This window comes from Etheostoma cragini, chromosome 6 (assembly GCF_013103735.1).
Source record: "Etheostoma cragini isolate CJK2018 chromosome 6, CSU_Ecrag_1.0, whole genome shotgun sequence".
Taxonomy (NCBI): domain Eukaryota; kingdom Metazoa; phylum Chordata; class Actinopteri; order Perciformes; family Percidae; genus Etheostoma; species Etheostoma cragini.
Window position 1 is genome coordinate 10822112 of NC_048412.1, and position 18851 is coordinate 10840962.

The 18851-nt window shown below is 39.3% G+C and overlaps 1 protein-coding gene across 8 annotated transcripts in view; it reads right to left on the reverse strand.

Moving 5' to 3' along the window:
* The window catches only part of cobl (cordon-bleu WH2 repeat protein), a 60223-nt gene that overhangs the window by 39536 nt on the left and 1836 nt on the right, over positions 1 to 18851 (reverse strand). For 7 of the 8 annotated variants that reach the window (XM_034874899.1, XM_034874897.1, XM_034874898.1 and 4 more), the window contains 3 exons: positions 6994 to 7188; positions 4654 to 4864; positions 1942 to 2170 (listed from right to left, as the gene is read on the reverse strand). In XM_034874899.1, coding sequence (XP_034730790.1) covers positions 1942 to 2170; positions 4654 to 4864; positions 6994 to 7188 — 635 coding nt within the window. Of the gene's footprint in view, positions 1 to 1941; positions 2171 to 4653; positions 4865 to 6993; positions 7189 to 8368; positions 8554 to 18851 lie in introns of those variants that run through there. The other variant, XM_034874895.1, reaches the window with a different exon arrangement.

Sequence of the window (18851 nt, forward strand, 5' to 3'; positions counted from 1 at the left end):
TCCAACTTCCCACTGGATGAAGGATGATATATTCTAATTATTGTACCCCCATGAACAAATTATATTCACCAAGGTTCACGTAGATTTACATATAATAAGAAACAACAAAAGCTTATATTGTTGTTTATGCAGTATCGTACCTTCCACTGGTTCAACCAATATTGACTCTGACTGCATAGATTTTTAGCCCTGCTATACGGCAGAATGCTATTGTGGTGTGTGGCTCATGGCGCCAAATCCTTTTTGACAAGCTCATCCTGGCTGGTTTTGCATAAGATCCATACTTTGCTCAGCTTCCTGTTTAGGCACAATATATCTTTTTTTTTTTTTATATATCTTTTATGACAGATTTTACACCATACAATCCTGGGTGTGGTTAAGAAAACAAGTATTTATGCTCACTCACTGTCTCTAAACAGGCATCACATGACAGAATAAAGTTATCGGTTGTGCAACGTTCTTATTCTGACCATGCATATAAACTCTTGCTTTTTTTATGGTGGCTAAAGATAAAACAGTCAAATTTGTAGTATTGTTAAAAGATCCCTAATTTCACATAATATGTAGCCATTTGTTTGTATTTGCATTCATACATTTTTTTTAAAAGATACTAATAGCATGTGCTACAGTTATTGCTTTGGGGATGATATTGATTTGTAGGCCAACATAAGATACACTATGTGACATGACTCAATAGCTGGACGAGCCGAGGCACATATCAGCATACATGATGACGTCTTTCAATTTTTTGCTTTACGCTAGCTTAAGAACATTAGCATTTATTAAGGCTGGGCTCTAGTGCTGAACAATATTGTGTTTTTGCATCGACATCGTGGCGTGCACATGCGCTATAGGCACAGCGCAAGACGTTGCAATGTTGAGCTAATCCTTTTTTGCTGCTTGACAGAAAAGTAAACTTTCATCGTTCTCCTTTTACATGATTATTACCAGCCGAACCTTTAAGACAGGTCTGTGGGCAACGTGTGTAAGTGACAGTATCCGATTGAGTTTATTGTTATGGGAAGTGAGGCTCTCCGTGTGTAGAAAAGTACCGTAGGCAGCAGATGCCGCTGACACATAGTTTTTGATGGGTAGTCAGTGAATCTACAGTAGTCAGTGTTTTACGTTCGCTGCAAATACGAACTAAACCACTTGATCAATGCAACACAATCACAACGTCTCCCGGCCATAGCCCAATGCAGAAAGCTGCTACCAGCCAGGCTAAAGCTAGTTTAGTTAGCCTAAAGAAGAAAGGCGTCCCTCTGTCCCAACTTACTTTAAGGTTCGGAGCTGCAACACTGGAAACGTAACACTAATCTACTACAGAAGTCTGTGTCTGATCTAACGCCATGTACACTGACTTAATTGTTCTTGGATAAACAGAGTTTGATGCTCGTGCGCGTGACATGCAGGTCTGATCACTTTATCAAACCAACAAGCTGGCCCCACTAGTCGTCCACAACCTGAAATTTAGAGGAAGCAACATGCAGTCACTGTCATACACTTTAGCCTGGATTGACAGTATTATATGAATACAATGGTGTCATGCTAGTCAAGTATTTCTACCTAATTTCCCTCTCCAAAATCACTTCAGAAGAGTAGTCACAGTGCCTACTTGCTTTGGTGTTTGTAAAGCATTAAAGTTGAACAAAGAATGGTTCACATTAGAAAAGATCCTTTTTCTATATAGACGCACTCCCCTTTAAAATCACCGCAGTAGTCAAGAATGATTTATTATTTCCAAATAGAGCTATTTATGTTGTTTTTTAAAAATTACTCTTTTCATTTCTTTTTTCATATCGCACTAGATATCGCAGGAGGAAAAACTTTAGCAATGTCAGATTTTTTTCCAATATCGTGCAGGCCTACTAGGCTCTAATCATTTTTGTTTTATTTAATCAAACATAAAATAACAGACAGAAACAAGTGGTTATGGTTTACCTAGACTCTGATCGTGTACATAGAGCTCCTTGATCCCCAGCTCTGTCAGAGATTTGTCCAGTGGCAACTCGTGGCGACTGAGGCTGTCCTTCAGGAGCAGGACATGTGCAGGGTCAAACTCACACTTGTCACAGATGACCGGTATCAGTGCCTGGAGTGGTACAAACGGATTGACCCGTACCACTGCCTTCTGGCTACCGTGGTAGTTCACCAGCAAACGCACAGTTTTCTGAAACAGAAGGAGGAGAATGGTAGGGAAAATATGAGACATAATTGTAATGTCTATCAAGGTTAATTAGGGCACAATGTTGTGGCTACTGGAGAAATCTTTCCATTATGCAGTCATAAAACAGGGATTTGATTATTTAGGCAGTTTAATGACAACATTATAATCAACAAATAGATCTTGAACACAATAGCCAAAGATAAATGTAGAAAGGGGAGGAGCAGAGAGAGAGAGAGAAAGACATCCAAACACGCAAAGACACCTCAACAATGAGTAACTTAGGGTTAGACTTTGGTTGCTGACAGAAAAAATGGAAAATGTTATAGAATACAGATGATGATGATGATGGTGTGTGTGTGTGTGTGTGTGTGTGTGTGTGTGTGTGTGTGTGTGTGTGTGTGTGTGTGTGTGTGTGTGTGTGTGTGTGTGTGTGTGTGTGTGTATTTAGGTTGTCAATCCTACACATAGTGTTAACCATATGTGCCACTCTGTACAGCAGTCTTTATCACTAAGTGGTTCACATCCGTCTCTATAAAAAACACACTCACAAGTCAAGAGCCTGAAGAATTCACAAAGTTCTTCTTCATTTGGTGGCTCTTAGTGTGACTTATGTATTTCAAGTAAAGAGAGACTCAAAGTTATGTATCACCTTACTACAGATAAAAGTTGCTTCAAATACAGTACATGCAAGTGCAAGCTTCTGCTAAGGTCTAACAATTTCCTCAGTAAGCCATTGGTTTAGCAGTCCAAACGTTTGTTGATAGATGACAGAATAGTCACACTATACAGTAAGAGGTAGTACAGTAGGAGTCCTTGGTTAATTCAAAAGTTGGGTAAGGTGGTTGGTTGTGCTCAAGGAAAGTCATGTTTTTTCCAAAAGGAATTTACTTTTGGGAGTGCGTGTGTATGTGCAAAAATCTTTTGTTAATTTCACCAGTAGTTTTCCAGGGATTGGTTATAGACAGATAAACTGACAGGTGCATACAGTACTGTATCTCCGCATCTTGATAGAGGTATTACATCATAACAATCAAAAATAAGCTTCTACTGTAAGGTCAGCGGTTTACTCCAAAAGTGTCCGTTTGTCGGGGTCCAAAACCTAATTGCATAACAATACATAAGCCTTAGGTGGTAAAACCTACTGTTAAAAAGTTTTAAAAGTTGAGAATCATTACAATTTTACAGTAATATCAAATTGTGGTTTTAATTTCATTGAAATCCTAATACAGACTACTGTCGTTCATTATTTCTATTTCTGTTCTGGTACCAAGTTGTGGTGCTGCCTGATGCTAAAGTTTGCCTTCCATAAAGAAATACATCCACTGAACACTTAACTGGAGACAAGGTTCACACATGTTTAATTACTCCTGACTGAATCAGGCTTGTGTTTGACAACATTGTACTGATGTCAAATTGTGTTGCATTTTTCTAACATTTAGTTTCTTATATTTTGCTCACCCCATTCTTATCATTGAGGGTAGGTTAATATATTAGAAACACTTCAAACTATAAGATATTACAGTTCAATAACACTGCAAACTATAGTCTCCAAAATGATTATCAATTTGAATGCTCTCTTTTCTCAAACAGTTTAAACAAAAACTGAACATTATGACCTTTATGCATGTAGGATATATTGGAGGGCTGTTGAATTAGACTGGATTTATTTTAGTTGGGTGTATCTTAACAACTGTATACTGGGTGTTCAGTAAATCACACTTAAATAATTCCAATTTAAAGCTGAGACCGGTGGTACAATGAAAAACAGATAAGACATAGAAGAGGGATGACTGAAGGCAGTGTTTGACATAGTGTCATTCTTTGGCCTGAGGCCAGGCAGGGTCAAAGGGAGAGAGAGCAACCATTGAGCCCTGAGAAGAGCAGAGAAATAATGCATGGTAACTAAAGGTAAGACACTCATCAAATATTCAAACTGTAGGAGGAGAAGAGACGGGAGGCAGAGAAAAAAGGAGAGACAAAGAGTTCAGTTAGGCAGGTGAGTTGTAAAAACTGATGACAACAAGAATGGTGACAAAGATTTACAAAAAAAAGGCACACTTAGACCGAAAAAACAGTTGATAAGAACTGACTCCAATGTCATGCTAGGCCAGTTAATCATAACTGGCTTCCTACCTTAGCATGGGCCCTTACAGGTTTCACTGGCCTTGCTTTCTGCCAGCATTCAGAGGTAAAAGGTAAAGGAGGAGGGACGCACATTAAATAGGGCTACTATTGCATTCTGGACTACGTTAATCTGCATTACAAAAAAACGTGGGTAGCTTGTTATCATGTACACTTTTATTATTTAATTTGCAATTATTTGTTAATACATAATCTCTGTCTCAAAACACATAATAATCTAAACCTAACTAACTTAATTTGTAGCAGGTTTGACATATGCTGTGACATTCATTCAATTCTGAATACAACGCACACACAACAAAAAGAACATCCAGAACACACAATTAGGCTCTATTGGAACTTACCTCTGGCACTTTGGGCGCTGGTCTGCGCACCACTTTCTCTTCCCAGACTTTCTCCTTGATGAGGACACAGGCCACGTTGAGGGAGCCCAGCAGAGCGTTGGGCTTGAACCCCAAAGTGTGGCCCTCGGGCGAAAGCAGCTCCAGTGTGTGGAGTGCTGGATTCAGGTGGTAGCGACTACACAGCTCAACCAGGAGGTCCATCAACGCCTTACTGCGGGAGGGGGGGTGAAAGAGAGGGAGAAAGAGGGTGGAGAGGAGGATGGGAGAAAGAACCACATAAGGAGATGGGGAGCGAGGGAGAGAGAGTGAGAGGCAGGTGAGAAGATAACGTTACAAAGCCTAACTAGCTTTAAAGAGAATAGTAATTCCTTACATAAAAACAAGAGACATACTTACACATTATGTGCTAAATAGGGATGTCTAATTGATAGACACACAGGATATGATTGTAAACACTGTCTTGATTCCTCCTGAATGAATATTTTTTAGATATTTAGTTATATTTTGGTGTTAATGATGACAGGACTTTACAATCTGAAAATGTCCCTAACCACTGTGAAACCCCACACAAGCAATCCATATGGTGACAAGAAGAGATTTTGTACTACTTAAAAGTGGTACAGTCATACCTAGATCACTCTTTAGTCACAATATTGACATTGACTGAAAAATGACATGTGTGAAGTCGGACTAAACAGTGAACATGAGTCTAAAACCGCATTTTGAAAAAAAAGAATTGGTAAATACAGGAAACATTAGTATTAACCTGTTCTCAGTCTTACTTTTGCAGGAGAATTGAAAACAAAACCCCTAAAACTAACACTAGAAGCCAGGGGAGCATCTTTTCATATACTTTAGATTTAATTGTTCTTGTTTATCTAGACAGAAACTCTAGGGTAGTGACAAACGATAGCAGCATAGAGAAATAATGACAGGCAAATTGCAGAGTACATGTTGATAGACAGAAGAAGTCTGCTTCATTGCTTTGTGCGTCTGTTTGTGTGTGTCAATCCTCAGATAAAGAAACCAGGAGACAGTCTCCAATGTTTTCTGGGAACAGCCAGATCACATGACAAAACTGAGAGAGATACCACTATAAAAGACACCATTGACAATCACTAACACAACTAAAACCACAATCTGCAATCAACAGACACAGTGTTCTTCTGTGTCACTATGTGCTTTATATTATGATTTTGCATAACACAATCACCATAACATTTTTTTATCCAGTGTAATATAAAGTATGTTACATTTCAACCTGTTAACTCCCATGCATGGTTAACATGGTGTTATTTGTTTTATAAAAGGCATTTTATATAGCCAAGCATTGTTCATTCTTACTTTTAATTTTAACTGTAGTCTGCATCATAAGATTTCCCCACAAGTGACGTTGCAGGGACATCGGTGTGAGAAGATGAACAAGGCATCTAGATACAACTTTGATTTAAGGAGTTCAGGTTGGGTTAGGGTACAACTAGTTGAGGGCATAAATTGTCTCCTGATTAAAATGTATGGTGCATCTTGAAGATGTTATTGCACATCAATGCAACATTTTGGAGAAACAAACTGTATACTATAAGGCTACAATATTAGAGTAATACTATAATCAGATCTGTACATTTACAATATGAGCATCATTCCTACAATTCTCCTACTAGAGAATCTGACCATTTGAGCTATTACAGTTTTAGGCACTAATGTTGTTACTGAGCAGCGTCAGAAAACAAACAATCTGAAGCTCAAATGCAACATACATTTTTCTTCCCCAGAATGATCTAGAATTTGGCTAACATCCTTTGGAAATAGTTCTAGCACAGAGCCGTCTACTGTCTTTTGTCTTTGGTTATTAAAAGAGCACCTTGTTGTTCTGTACTAGGGACACATCCCTGATTTTCAGCACCAAAGGAGAGAGCCTCATTAGGGACAGAAAGCATTAGCAGGACAGCCTTCAGTCTGGCAACCCTCTGGGACGAAGCTTGTGCTAAGATTTGGAAAGGGACCCCCCTGACAAGGCCCCACTGACACTGCGGAAAAAGGGTCTCACACTGTTTGTCTGGCAAGGGGCTAATAAAGGTCACAACATACAGTAAAATAATATAGTTCAGCTAGGCAATAGCTAAGATATAGATAATAATTTCATAATAATTATTAATTATTTAATGTTGAAATGGATGCATGGACATTTGCAGTCAAACAACCCAGTATTCAGGAGCGAGACAATTGGTTACGAGACATTTTACAGCCAAATACAATGTAAAAAAAATGCATACTAAACCAAAACCATGGAAAATGAGCATTACATTCAGAATAAATGTGTGCCCCTCTCTATCCTCTCACCTGCCATCCTCAGTTACAGAAGTCTGGTATCCCTGTGGTAGGGTTAGCTGGAAATCCACATTGGGCCTAAGCATGTTCTCTTTGGGGTCCATGCCGGATGTCCCTCCCCCATCAGGTACAGCATTTCTGAAGATGTGGCGTGGGGCAGGTAGAGGGACCTGTGGCGGAGGGGGGGCACGTGCCTTCATTTTTCTCCTGTGTGATTACAATGGCAAGACAAACGGAGGATAATAACATGAACTATTTAGTTATGTGTTGTAGTATTCTATGTTTTTCCATAGAGGACACAGTGTGTTAGGAAATAAACAGGCATTCATTTCACATGTTGCACCTGAGTATTGCATTTATAATTCATAAATCAATACGTTATCTGATCCAACAAGGATACATGATGTTTTGATTAAGTCAAGTAAACAGTGTAACGCTTCTTTAGCAAAACACCTTTTTCATCTGATGCTACATTTACTAATCAGTCATTTTTATCCATTTTTGTTATAACTAATTCAATTATGTAAATCATTGTGGTTCCCCTGAGTGATTTGTTTTTCTTGAATTCAGATGTATTTACACAGCACCACAGTCTAATGAAGAAAAAACGGTGCCTTAGAAGCAGCCTGAATACCAATGATCTGTTTCTGTTTGTGACAACCTTTCTCTTCACTTCACTCAACACAGATTACATAATGGTATACAGATGTGCCGAGCTGACATCCTTTTGGACATCAAGATGAACCAGCCCTGATCATCTGTTCCTAACTCCTAACACTCTTCTGAATAATGATTGAATAATACATAATAACCTTATTTTAACAAAAAACATCAAATTTTATTTAATCAATTTGCAGTTTATTTAAAGACATCCTCAGACAATGTAACAACAATCAATACGAAAATGTGAACATTAATTTGACTAAGTTGCAACAGTCATGTGTTTTGAAACCATCTGATAAAATTTCTATTGTACCATTTATTTTAGCATCAACTGTTTTTGTTGCATCAAAAACGACTCAAAGCAGCAATATTTAGAGAGTCATAAGGTATTTGGGTGGCTCAGATCAAGCGCTTGCTGTACCATGCATAGATGTATATGAGAACCATAAAAACAGATAAGAATGCTAACCACACTCAAACCACAGCTCCTTTGGGTGGAGATGTGGCAGATGTCAATGACATGCTGGCGACAAGATGCAGCTATACACATTTGACCTCGGCTCAACATAAACTGTACTTAGCCTGACAAAGACAGCTGATTAGAGAGAAATCAAATCATTCTGCTAATGATACCAGCTATTCTATAGCACATACTTCAGTAGACACTCCCTACCTGTCTTCAGAGCACAAATATTAGCATTAGATAGCAAAAAGAAAAACTCACATCAAAAACGTCCTTGTGTTGATTAAGTGTTCCAAAAGTGTTCTATATATCAGGCTGTTTAGAAATCCAGTACCAATGACTATGCACACTCTCAGAGAGAATGTGTGTGTTTGTATTGAATCCAGCGGTGTATTATCGAGTATCCTTCAAGGTACTCCTGTCCAGTGTAAAGGCAAAAACATTACAGCAAAGGAAGATTGCACGTGAACACAGCACAGTGAGTGGACTCTAACCTGGCTAAAGTTAACCATTAACAGCTAAGTCGGATATCTACAAACTCTCACCCACAAGACCCATTTAGTGTCACTGACTTATTATGCAATGCAGAAAAGGCTATTCTGTGGATAGATCATGGCCCAGGTTTGATAGCATTAATGATAATTTAGTCAGGAGTCTCATAACAGTGGAGATCTTTTTTTTTTTTTTATTCAAGGTAGTCCGACTAAAAGTGCATTTAAAAACATAACATTTACTCACAAGAAATAAAAGAGAAGAAAATTATTTTCCCGAGAAGCTTAGAGACCTGTAAAAGTATGAGATCTGTGAAATCTGTGAATGTGTGTGTCTTTGAAGGTAAACAGAACAGTGCTCTGTGGAACTGTGGCACTGGGCCCCGGCCAGGCTTAACACAGTCAGCTAGTATCCTTCTCTCCCTCTCGCTTGCTCCCTCTCGCTCAGCATAACATTTCACCCTACCCCTCTCTCTTTCCCTCTTTCTAACATGCACAAAGACTCCTTTAGGAAAAGCCTCGTCTCCCACAGAGTTTGAATGAGCGAGTGAAAAAGAGTGAGAGAGCAAAGGAGTGGCAGGGAACGAAAAGCAGGAAACCCTGCTCCGGCACAGGGGGGCAGTAAGTGCTGTGCTGCTACAGGGACTGAGTTACAAATGTGTGTGTGAGGGCTCACTCTCACACACGCACGCACACACACACACACACACACAGGGTTACTAATGGACCTTTCAGAACCACTCAGTTCTTCACTTGACTAAACAGCATTAACAAGCATTTTGCTATACTTTTCTTTATACTAAGTCCTTGTTTAGGCTTGAGGTGTTTAAAACAAATAGATGCTGACTTCATCTCAAACAGCCAAAGGGGCTGTAGACTTATGAGGTGTTAAATCATCCAGGACAACATTTGAGCAGCTATACAGTACAAGAAAGTTATTTGATGGTAATGTAGTCTCCCCAGTGTATAATTTGCACAGCATTTCATGCTTATAACGGCATACATACAGTATATAAATAATGTAAAAGCTTGCGTTGTTAAAAAGTAGAATTATTTTGTGAACATTCCAGGTGAGTTGTGCATATCTTCAATCAGTTGCTACTCACTACACTCAATGTTAATACACATATGTAGACCCTGCCTATCTCTATGTATGGTGAAGGGTATGTGATGATGTGGGGGGGCTATTTTAATTCCAAAGGCCAAGGGAACTTTACCAGGATGCATAGTATCCTGGATGCATGAAATAACTGGCCTTTAAAAATAAAAATGTGTCTGCCTCTATGCGAATTTACCATAGGGGTGTGTATACTTATGCCCCTGTATTTTAAGAAAGATCATTTATTTATTTACATTACATTATTCATTCACAAATAAAATTGGTGTCCTTAAAAGGTTGGATTTTCCTAAATTGCTTGAATTAAGGCATTTAGATCAATTTCCAAAAGATATATTTTTATTCTTCTTTTTAATAAACTTTAGCATGGGTGTGTAAACTTATTCAAGCCACTGTATGTATTAAATTGAATGTAAATTTGATTTATTCTATATTCACCAGCAAAGCAAGGTTATTGAAATGATGCTCAAACAAAGTAGTAGTGTAGAAGCCGCTATAAATTTCCTATTAGTGTATTCTCACTTCAGAGATAATGCTGGTTGCCAGTTATTATTGAACATAATACATTATAATAGTGTTAATTGTGAATGAACTCAAACTTTTCAATTTCCATAGCCCTGCGTGTGTCTTTAAGTCTGGCTGGTCATTATAAGTGGGAAGACTCTGATGCCATCTTACCTCACTCAGACTGACATAAAAAGGTTTTGAGAAATTAAATTATAGTTTGAAAGTAACAAGATCCTTATTAATATGAGGCAGCACATTTTTCAAATACTAAGTATACATGATCCAGAATCTGCCCAACATGGCATTGAGTGCCAGTAAACAACACAGTATCTGTCAGTTTAATGTTTAAGTGGATTGTTATAAACCTTTGTAGGTAGACAGAGTGTACCAGTCATCCTATGTTGCTGTCTGTGTGCTAGTCTCTTTAACAGATTAGTCTGAGTGGCAGTATGTGTGTCTGCGTAAGTGCATTTACAGTCAGTGTGTGTGAGTAAGACAACATCCTCCCTGACCCACATACAACCATGCTCACTTCTGAACAAGGCACTTAGGTGTGTCTGAGTATAAATGTGGTTCTGTTTGTGCAAAGACACCGATCAGTGTGAATACAGGGGGAAATGAAAACTGTACAAATTCAAAACGGTCCCACAAAGAGAGGGAAAAGGAGTCAAATGATTTCAGGATGTAAGCAAAAATGAGTTGCTCTTCAAATTACAGGTTTGCTGAGATCACTGCACCACTGCGTGTGTACAATACAAACCCACGGACGTCACAGTCAGATTGCTGTTGTTAAATCATATAACGTTGCTCAGACACACTGGAGACTACCTTGAGTATTTTGCTGAGGAAAGAAATAACGGTCAGTGACTGTATTTATCCCAGCCATAGAAACATGCCTAAAAAGTTCCCACACTGGAAGGCCTAATACAAATAATGGAATATATTAGTTTATGCTCTCAACTGTGCTGTTACAGCACAGCCCCCACCAAAACAAATTCCATTCACAAGTGGTCTGTTCTGCTTTCCCCACTGCCTTCAAATCTTCTCTTGAGCATTAAAAATAAAAATACAGATACACATTTAATGATTGTGTGTTTGATATTGGAATCACTTTCTTAAGGATCCAATCAGCAATTCCAGTATGGTATGACCAATGGTCGGTTAGTATGTTGTATGGTATAGAATGCTACAAATGGGACTGCATGTGAAAAACAAAGAGACAGACAGACACACTCTGAACAACAAAGTCTGCTGTGGATATACATGGAGTATATTAAACTATAATTTAAGGCAGCAGACAGTGACACACTGACTCATGAAGTCAGTAAGTAAGTCAACAGTATCTATGATAGAAAGCAAGACGCGTCCCCAGTCAGAGAAAGGGACATCCCGTCTGTTCAGAGTCAGACAATAGAACCACTGAAACAATGAGCCACTATCCTCTAATGAAGACAACAACTGGGAATGGAACAGATTAATTGCCAAAAACACAGGGCTGACTGACCTACATTCTATATGACATGTTTTTTTGCATTCTGAGAACAATGGATGAACCAAAAAGTCTATATAAGGATTGGTGTTAAAATACACACCACCAATTACATTGTTTGTGTCACATAAACACTGTAAATGACAAGATTTCAGCTGTATTGACAAGACCAAAAGCTGGCTGTTAACACACAATCACAGGCCACAGTATTGCCTTTACAACCTTTTCCAAAAGCCAGGATCAGACTGGTGTTTCAGATATATTCTTTCCTGTCAAACAGATGTCCAGCTCTATATTCAAAGCAGGTTGGTATTTTTCTTAACTTGAAGTTACCCTAGTGGAACTCTACTGAGCATCTTTACCTACATCAGATGATGTTGTTTGAATTAAATTGTAATGCTCCATTATGTCATAATGCTACATAATTACAAAAATATATACAAATGGTCAGTTCATGACCATACCTTAAAAACATAGAATATTATTTGGGAAATGGATCAGTGGTAACATGAACAAGGTTAGCATGTGCCACCTCAAGACCACACCAACCCAATTACGTGAAAGCACAAGCACTTATATGTGAGCACACTCGGGTGTTGTGCATTGGACACGGTGAGAATGATACACATCCTGGACCCTGAGCCACTCCCCTCACACTCATTCACTGTCCTGCTACCTAGCAAGCATACCCCTCTGGGTGTCATGGTGTTCCCATGGCAACCTTTATTTACACCACTTGACTTCAGAAGAGAGCAGACCTCCGTTAAGCAGCAGCTGTCGATTTTGGGAGCAGGCACACAAATGAACCAGAGCCAGAGAAGCAGAAATGAACAAGGACAGAAAGCAAGGGAATGATAGAAAGAGAGGCTCAAAAGACTGACATACGAGCTCAGTAAAACATTTGTTTACAGTTGCTAGGCACACAACTACCTAATTCAGCATATGCCTGGATGCTCATATTACCTGCCATGTGGTAAAAAAAGACCCCACTGCAATGCCAAGTAAACTGGTTCAATGTTAAAAATAGTCTGACTAGTGGAATAGTGTGAAACCATTGGTAGAGCTGTGTGTCACATCACCTACGTGCCCAAGTATAAGTACATGTGTCCTTGTGCACGTGCATGAGATCATCAAAGACTCATTGAAAACAGCTCCATAATGCTACTAAATGTCTAAAGCACTATAGTGAACCTTTAACGCTGCAAATGTAGGTAGCCTACAGCCTACACGCGGTACATATGGATGGCATGTATGGTGTAGGAGAAAAGGTTGCATTTAAACACGTGATATATGAAGATGAAAAACCAAGTCTGACTTTGACAAAACCCTGCCACAAAAATGGTTTTAACTAGGGTTGTCCAAATGAACGTGATAATAACAAATTACTGCAAATTCCTTTTATTGCCACTCATTTTTTGGAGACACAATTAACGTGGGCCTCGGGCCGGTCCATAGTTTTGGGAAATCAGGAAGCGATGGAGCAGTAATGCTGTGAATGGGTAGCAAATACAAACCTTGAGCAGAAATGGATAAAGAATGGCAAGTTCAGTTTCAAAAGATTTTGAGGTTATTCTGGAGAATATTCTAGAGCCGATATATCGGAATATTGGATTTTTAAATAACCAAATATTGCTATCGATATTGGCCTTCGGGCTCTAGTTTGCATGTGTAGTAACTGTGTAGTAACTACCTTATTTATAGGCGGTCACAAAAGCCAAAATTATTATTGTAGCCCATGAAAGTCCTATATTGTCCTTGTTTTATCAATTTACCAAATAATAACACATGCAGTAATTCCACTGTGTTTGAATACAAACTAAAATTGTATTACATAATCTATTCAACCTGAATCAAAAATTGTCTGGCACTGGTAGACTTAATGAACATCCCAACTCTCTGTTTGTATCAATGGAGAAACAGTTAGGCTGTTTTTAACTTGGTTCACCTGATTATCAAGTGACGACATCTCTACCACTATCAAAACAACCTGGAGAGCTCGGCTCCATCTGTTCAACAAGAGCGCAGAGTTAGTTAACAGTAACATAACAACCCAAGGGAGATACAAATAGACAACACCACACCTCAGGTGCTAAATTAATTCTTACTCATTGGGATCCATTAGGTTGCTTACACTCCTTCTAGTTATTTGAAGGGTTTGATGTTGATGTATTGCAATGACCTCAGGTTAAGTCAAAAACCGGTGATCATGGAGTGTCTGTTTCACACCTACTTAAAGAAGAAAAATCCATTTACCGCTACAGCATCCCGCTCAATCCTCTCCTCCTGTCCTCATCTTGTCTACTTGTGACCAGTGACACAGAGGCATGCGGTGACAGTTTAACACGAGACATGTTGAAAGACAACAGTAATTCACAAAAATAACAGATGGAAAAAGCATGGCTATCTTCCCTTTGGAGACCTCGACCAAATATGATTGACGGATCTTTGACAAAAAGTTTTCACATTCTTTCCTTAACATTTCAGTCATCTCCAACCATCCTTTACTGACTGAGGAGTGTAAAACTCAGGCCACTTTGCACTCAAATAGTGAGATAATTCCTTTTGCATCCCATATTGTCCAACCTTGTGTGTTTCCTAATTAATACATATTCTAACTTAGAATAAATCTCATAATAGGAGATACACACAACCATTTACAGTGTAAGTATTGTTTTTAGGTGAAACCAGATATGATTTGTGGTGCAATGTGGCACCGGCTCAAGCAGACAAAGCTTGTGGGTGGCAGACAACCAGGCAGAGGCCCACAGCAGAGGAAGAACAGAGGGAAGGAGGTTTAATGAAGGTTGGTAAGAGGGAGCGATGAGGGATTCTCAGGTGGCACAAAACCCCTTATGGCTGGAGAGCAACAATAAAGGGAATAGAAAAGGCTAGATGGGTGGAGTCCAACATGAGGAAAAAAAGGGAGGAGAGATGGAATGTAAAATCAGCAGGAAAATAATAATTAGTTCCCTATTCCCTAAGCTGCTTGTTCAATTAAAGAGAGCTCCTGCTGGAGAAACAAGAAGAAAAACACTTGTATAACAGATATTGTTTTTTAGCAGACAGGCACAGTTGTTTTGTTTTTTAGCATAGGCTCGCTTATTGTTAAACCATATAGCCACCATGATTTCGTACAAATATGACATATGTTGCTGATTACTGATATGGTGGCACAAGGTTGATGGCTATACTTTGTTTTCTCAAAGATCGAGATAGCGGCGGCACTAAAGAACACTTGCAAAACCATCACAACTTGTGCAAGGGAAAGTGCACCCCGCCACCTCTGCCTTATCAGGCAATACCACCGCTATGGCACGTCAGTCCGAGGAGCCCATCCAATCTGTGCACACACACATGCCGTCCGTCTGTCTTCCTCTTTGACAAACCCACATACCACAGTGACTAACATATGACTGTAGTCTTCCAGAAATAAATCGGAGCAGCCCGTACCAGCTGCATAACAACAGTAAAGACAGATACGCTGTACTACAGATACTTGAGACTGGTACACTTGAGACTGATACACTAGGGCAAACATTGCTTTTAGAGGCGTCTGCCAAACCTTTCTTTTACCAAAGAGAGAGGTTGGCAAACAGCAGAAAAAAAGGGTGGATAATGTAGCAGGGCCAGCCTAGATGTCTCAAATGTTTCCGATGTATCATGGCATGGATTAGGAGTAAATACATTTGGAGTGCCTGTACTGCTTTGATTTGTGCACAGACCAAGGACCCATTAATTAATCCTACTGTGCCTATCCTTCCAATAAAAAACTATTTAGAGCATTAACCACACCAGACGTTGCTGCAATTGATTATGGCATAGTTATCGCATTAGTCCAATAGACTGTGAATAATGGTAGCACTTTCAGCCCTTAATTAAGATGTTACATTATCTCATGTGTTCAGCATGTTCCGAGGACAAAATCATACATGAACAAGTTTTAATAAACATAAGTTGTATCAATCAGTTTTGTGCTATGTTTCTACTATACACTGACTCCTTACTAAACCCATAAATTAAAACCAATGGTTATAGTGTAGGCTTTTGATCTAAAACGTTCAGTTTGTACTTTGTTCAAGCTTCCGTTCATGCGGAACAAGCTTGTGGAAGCATTGCATCCACACCCTCTCTATTTAAAACAGGATGGCCTGCAAAGAGAATGCAGATATACTGTACTCCTGCCAACATCGCATAGCCTTAAATATCCTCTCCCTTGCCTATCTAAGCTCTCACAGGAGTCAAATTTAAAAAATAACCCTAAATATCCAGATGTAAAACTAAAACGTGTTTCTCTTCGGTAAAGAACTAAATATAGTATAGCATTCAAGTAAGAGAAAAACTCCCTTAGTCAGCTTGGCTGAGCAAGTGGCTGACCACATGAACCTTAAACTCATAAATAGAGAAGATGTTGTGAAGAATAGGGTGGGGAGCTTGTGTCTGCATCTGTCTCAAAATCTCCCTTCATTTGAGACACCAGCAGGACAGGACACAGCACTAGGGAATGACATTTTCTTACAATACCTAGTCTCTCTCTCTCTCTCTCAGAGTACTAACTATTTTAAGAAACTGTATTGACTGACAGACACAGACACGCCATTTAAATTACGATGCAAAGGGTGAGATCGACATTTTAGTCCAGTGGGCACAGTTTCAAATGAATGAGAATGTACACTGCAGTTAGCAACTGCTGTTGGCATTACTGTATAGAGTGCTCATGAAGTGCACACAGGAAAACAGGACAGCCAATAATTATCTCTGGGTGTGTGCTGAGGATATACGGGCAGTAATTTGTAACCCCATACTGTATTTATCTTTAAAATCTGCAAGCCTTGGCTTCCTGTGGGTGAGTTTTAAAACTGAATAGACACAGATGAGGCTAACACAACCAATAGATTCATTTACAACTAAACAGTGAGGCATAGCAGCAAAGTCCTGGATGTTGAGAGTGGCATGGCTTTTTTATTTTTCTATTCTTTGTACTACAGGGTGTGGGTGGCTAATCATCACTGGGGACCAAAGTTCTGCCGTCACACATGATTGTGTCTCCAGAAAAGACCAAAAAATTCTATTAGGTCATAAAACACTTTAAAATACAAAGTGAGGGATGCTGTGACTTTAGAGTTTATTGGAGCAGTTCAGTTCCCTCTTAATTGTTCCTCCACTTATTTTTTTGTTGCTTCCTTATTACTTGTGTGGGAGTGGATAATTAAGAGCATGTACCAAGACCACATTAATCAGAAGCTTCTGGACTAAAATTCACTCAACACACAAACACGCATACAGGCAGACACACATGAACACCAGGCCCAGACGTGAAGGCAGAGGAAAACACCAGTGTGCTAATTAGGACTTTTGTGTATGCTGCAGACTTTAGAGAGGACTACAATTACTCTAGTCTAAATGTAATTACCATACATGATGCTCCAACTCAGACCAAACCATTGATGAGGAGCGGGTGGAAGTTGGAGGCTTTTCATCAGCTGCAAATATACTGTATTAACAAAAAGAGTTCAAGTAAAGTGTTTTTAATAAAATTAATTTTGGTGTGGAAGGTGTGGAAGCAAGCTGCCAGATCTTGGGACAGATTTTGGATAATCTTGATCTCAGTGCGCTTTGAGAAATCAGCACTCATTTAGTCCCTGGGACGGGAGGAAGTTGCCTTTTGTTTTCCATGCTAAATGACAGGTTTATAAACGCTCAGAATTATGACTAAGGCTACCTTTCCACCGCTCAAAAAGGACACACACGGGCTTTCTAAACCGTGACACATACTCACAGGCGCTGCTCAGATTTCAATGGCCAGGTACAAACAGATTTTACTTCCCTCAAAAGAGCTCTCTTTCTAACTCATTTATCTGCTTAGTGGCCGCGCTGTGTGTGTGTGTGTGTGTGTGTGGGTGTATTAGCTTGAGTGTGTTCAAGTAGTTTTTATGAGTTGTGTTTCTTTGGGAATGGGCTATGTAGTAAAGTAGCTATTCCATGTGTAATGACGAAAGAGAGATCACAACACAAAGGGAGTTGTCATGGTAATTTATATGGACAGAAATGTCACACGCTGACCGGATATAAAAGGCGTTTTGGGGTTCCTGCCAGCTGACTCTCTGTGACCAGTCTGCTTTCTACATTGGCCAAAAAGCTCTTCAGTTTCTGTAATCACTGTTTTTAAGAGTATCTTGTTAAAGGGACCTTTACTTATTGGATCAGAAGAGAAATAGGCCGAACCTTAATTCAACTCATAAACACTAACAGGATCCCACCTTACTCGTGTTGCCACTGAAGAACACCCATGTTTTGCTGTTTATCTGCGCTGCACTGCTGTTGAGCCTTCTCGCCACACACCTACAGTATAGATGGAGTAGTTAGGAGGGTCCCGAAGAGTTCGTGATAAATAAAAAAGGTGTGCGTACTTTAAAATGTCAACAGGACATGCAGAAATCCCATCTTTAAACCATAATTCATAATTACAATGTTGGCTTATGAATTGATGAAGTCAACCAGATCTGGTTCTACAGAATACCACAAAGCTAATGTAAATGTGTAGCACTCACGCAGCTCATAATTATGCTAAAGAAGGCTCATACGTGGTCAGTGAGCTACTCACAACACCTGAACATCAAATCTCTAACTTACTGTTAAATGTTCCAAATAACCAGTTCAAACAGTTTGGAAAATACGTTCAGCTATGTCCACAGTAATGACAAATTGTTAAAGACTGAGGTCACAGAAAGCTACAGTGCCGTCTTTTATCTTTTACAAATCTATGTATGAGAAATTGTTAGGAATTACCAGATAGGTTAACCCAAGTTTACTCGTATTTAATAAAAACTTGCAGAAAACAGTTAACATAACATAACATAAATTATCTCATCCAAATGCGTTCAATAAACACTCTATAAACCTCATACACTACGCCCCCACCTTCTTAGAACCAAGTGCAATAACCCGCAGCACATCCGCCCCTCATATTGCACTTAACTCAACCCACATTTCCCATTATATCATGGTTTGATCAATAACTTTTGTATTACACAATGCCCAAATGTTGCACCAATGCCATACCAGATATTGCACATCCTACAGCCATAATGGTGAGTACCACAAATGTTACCTATGCTTCAACTCAGTACATTCAAGCCCCCC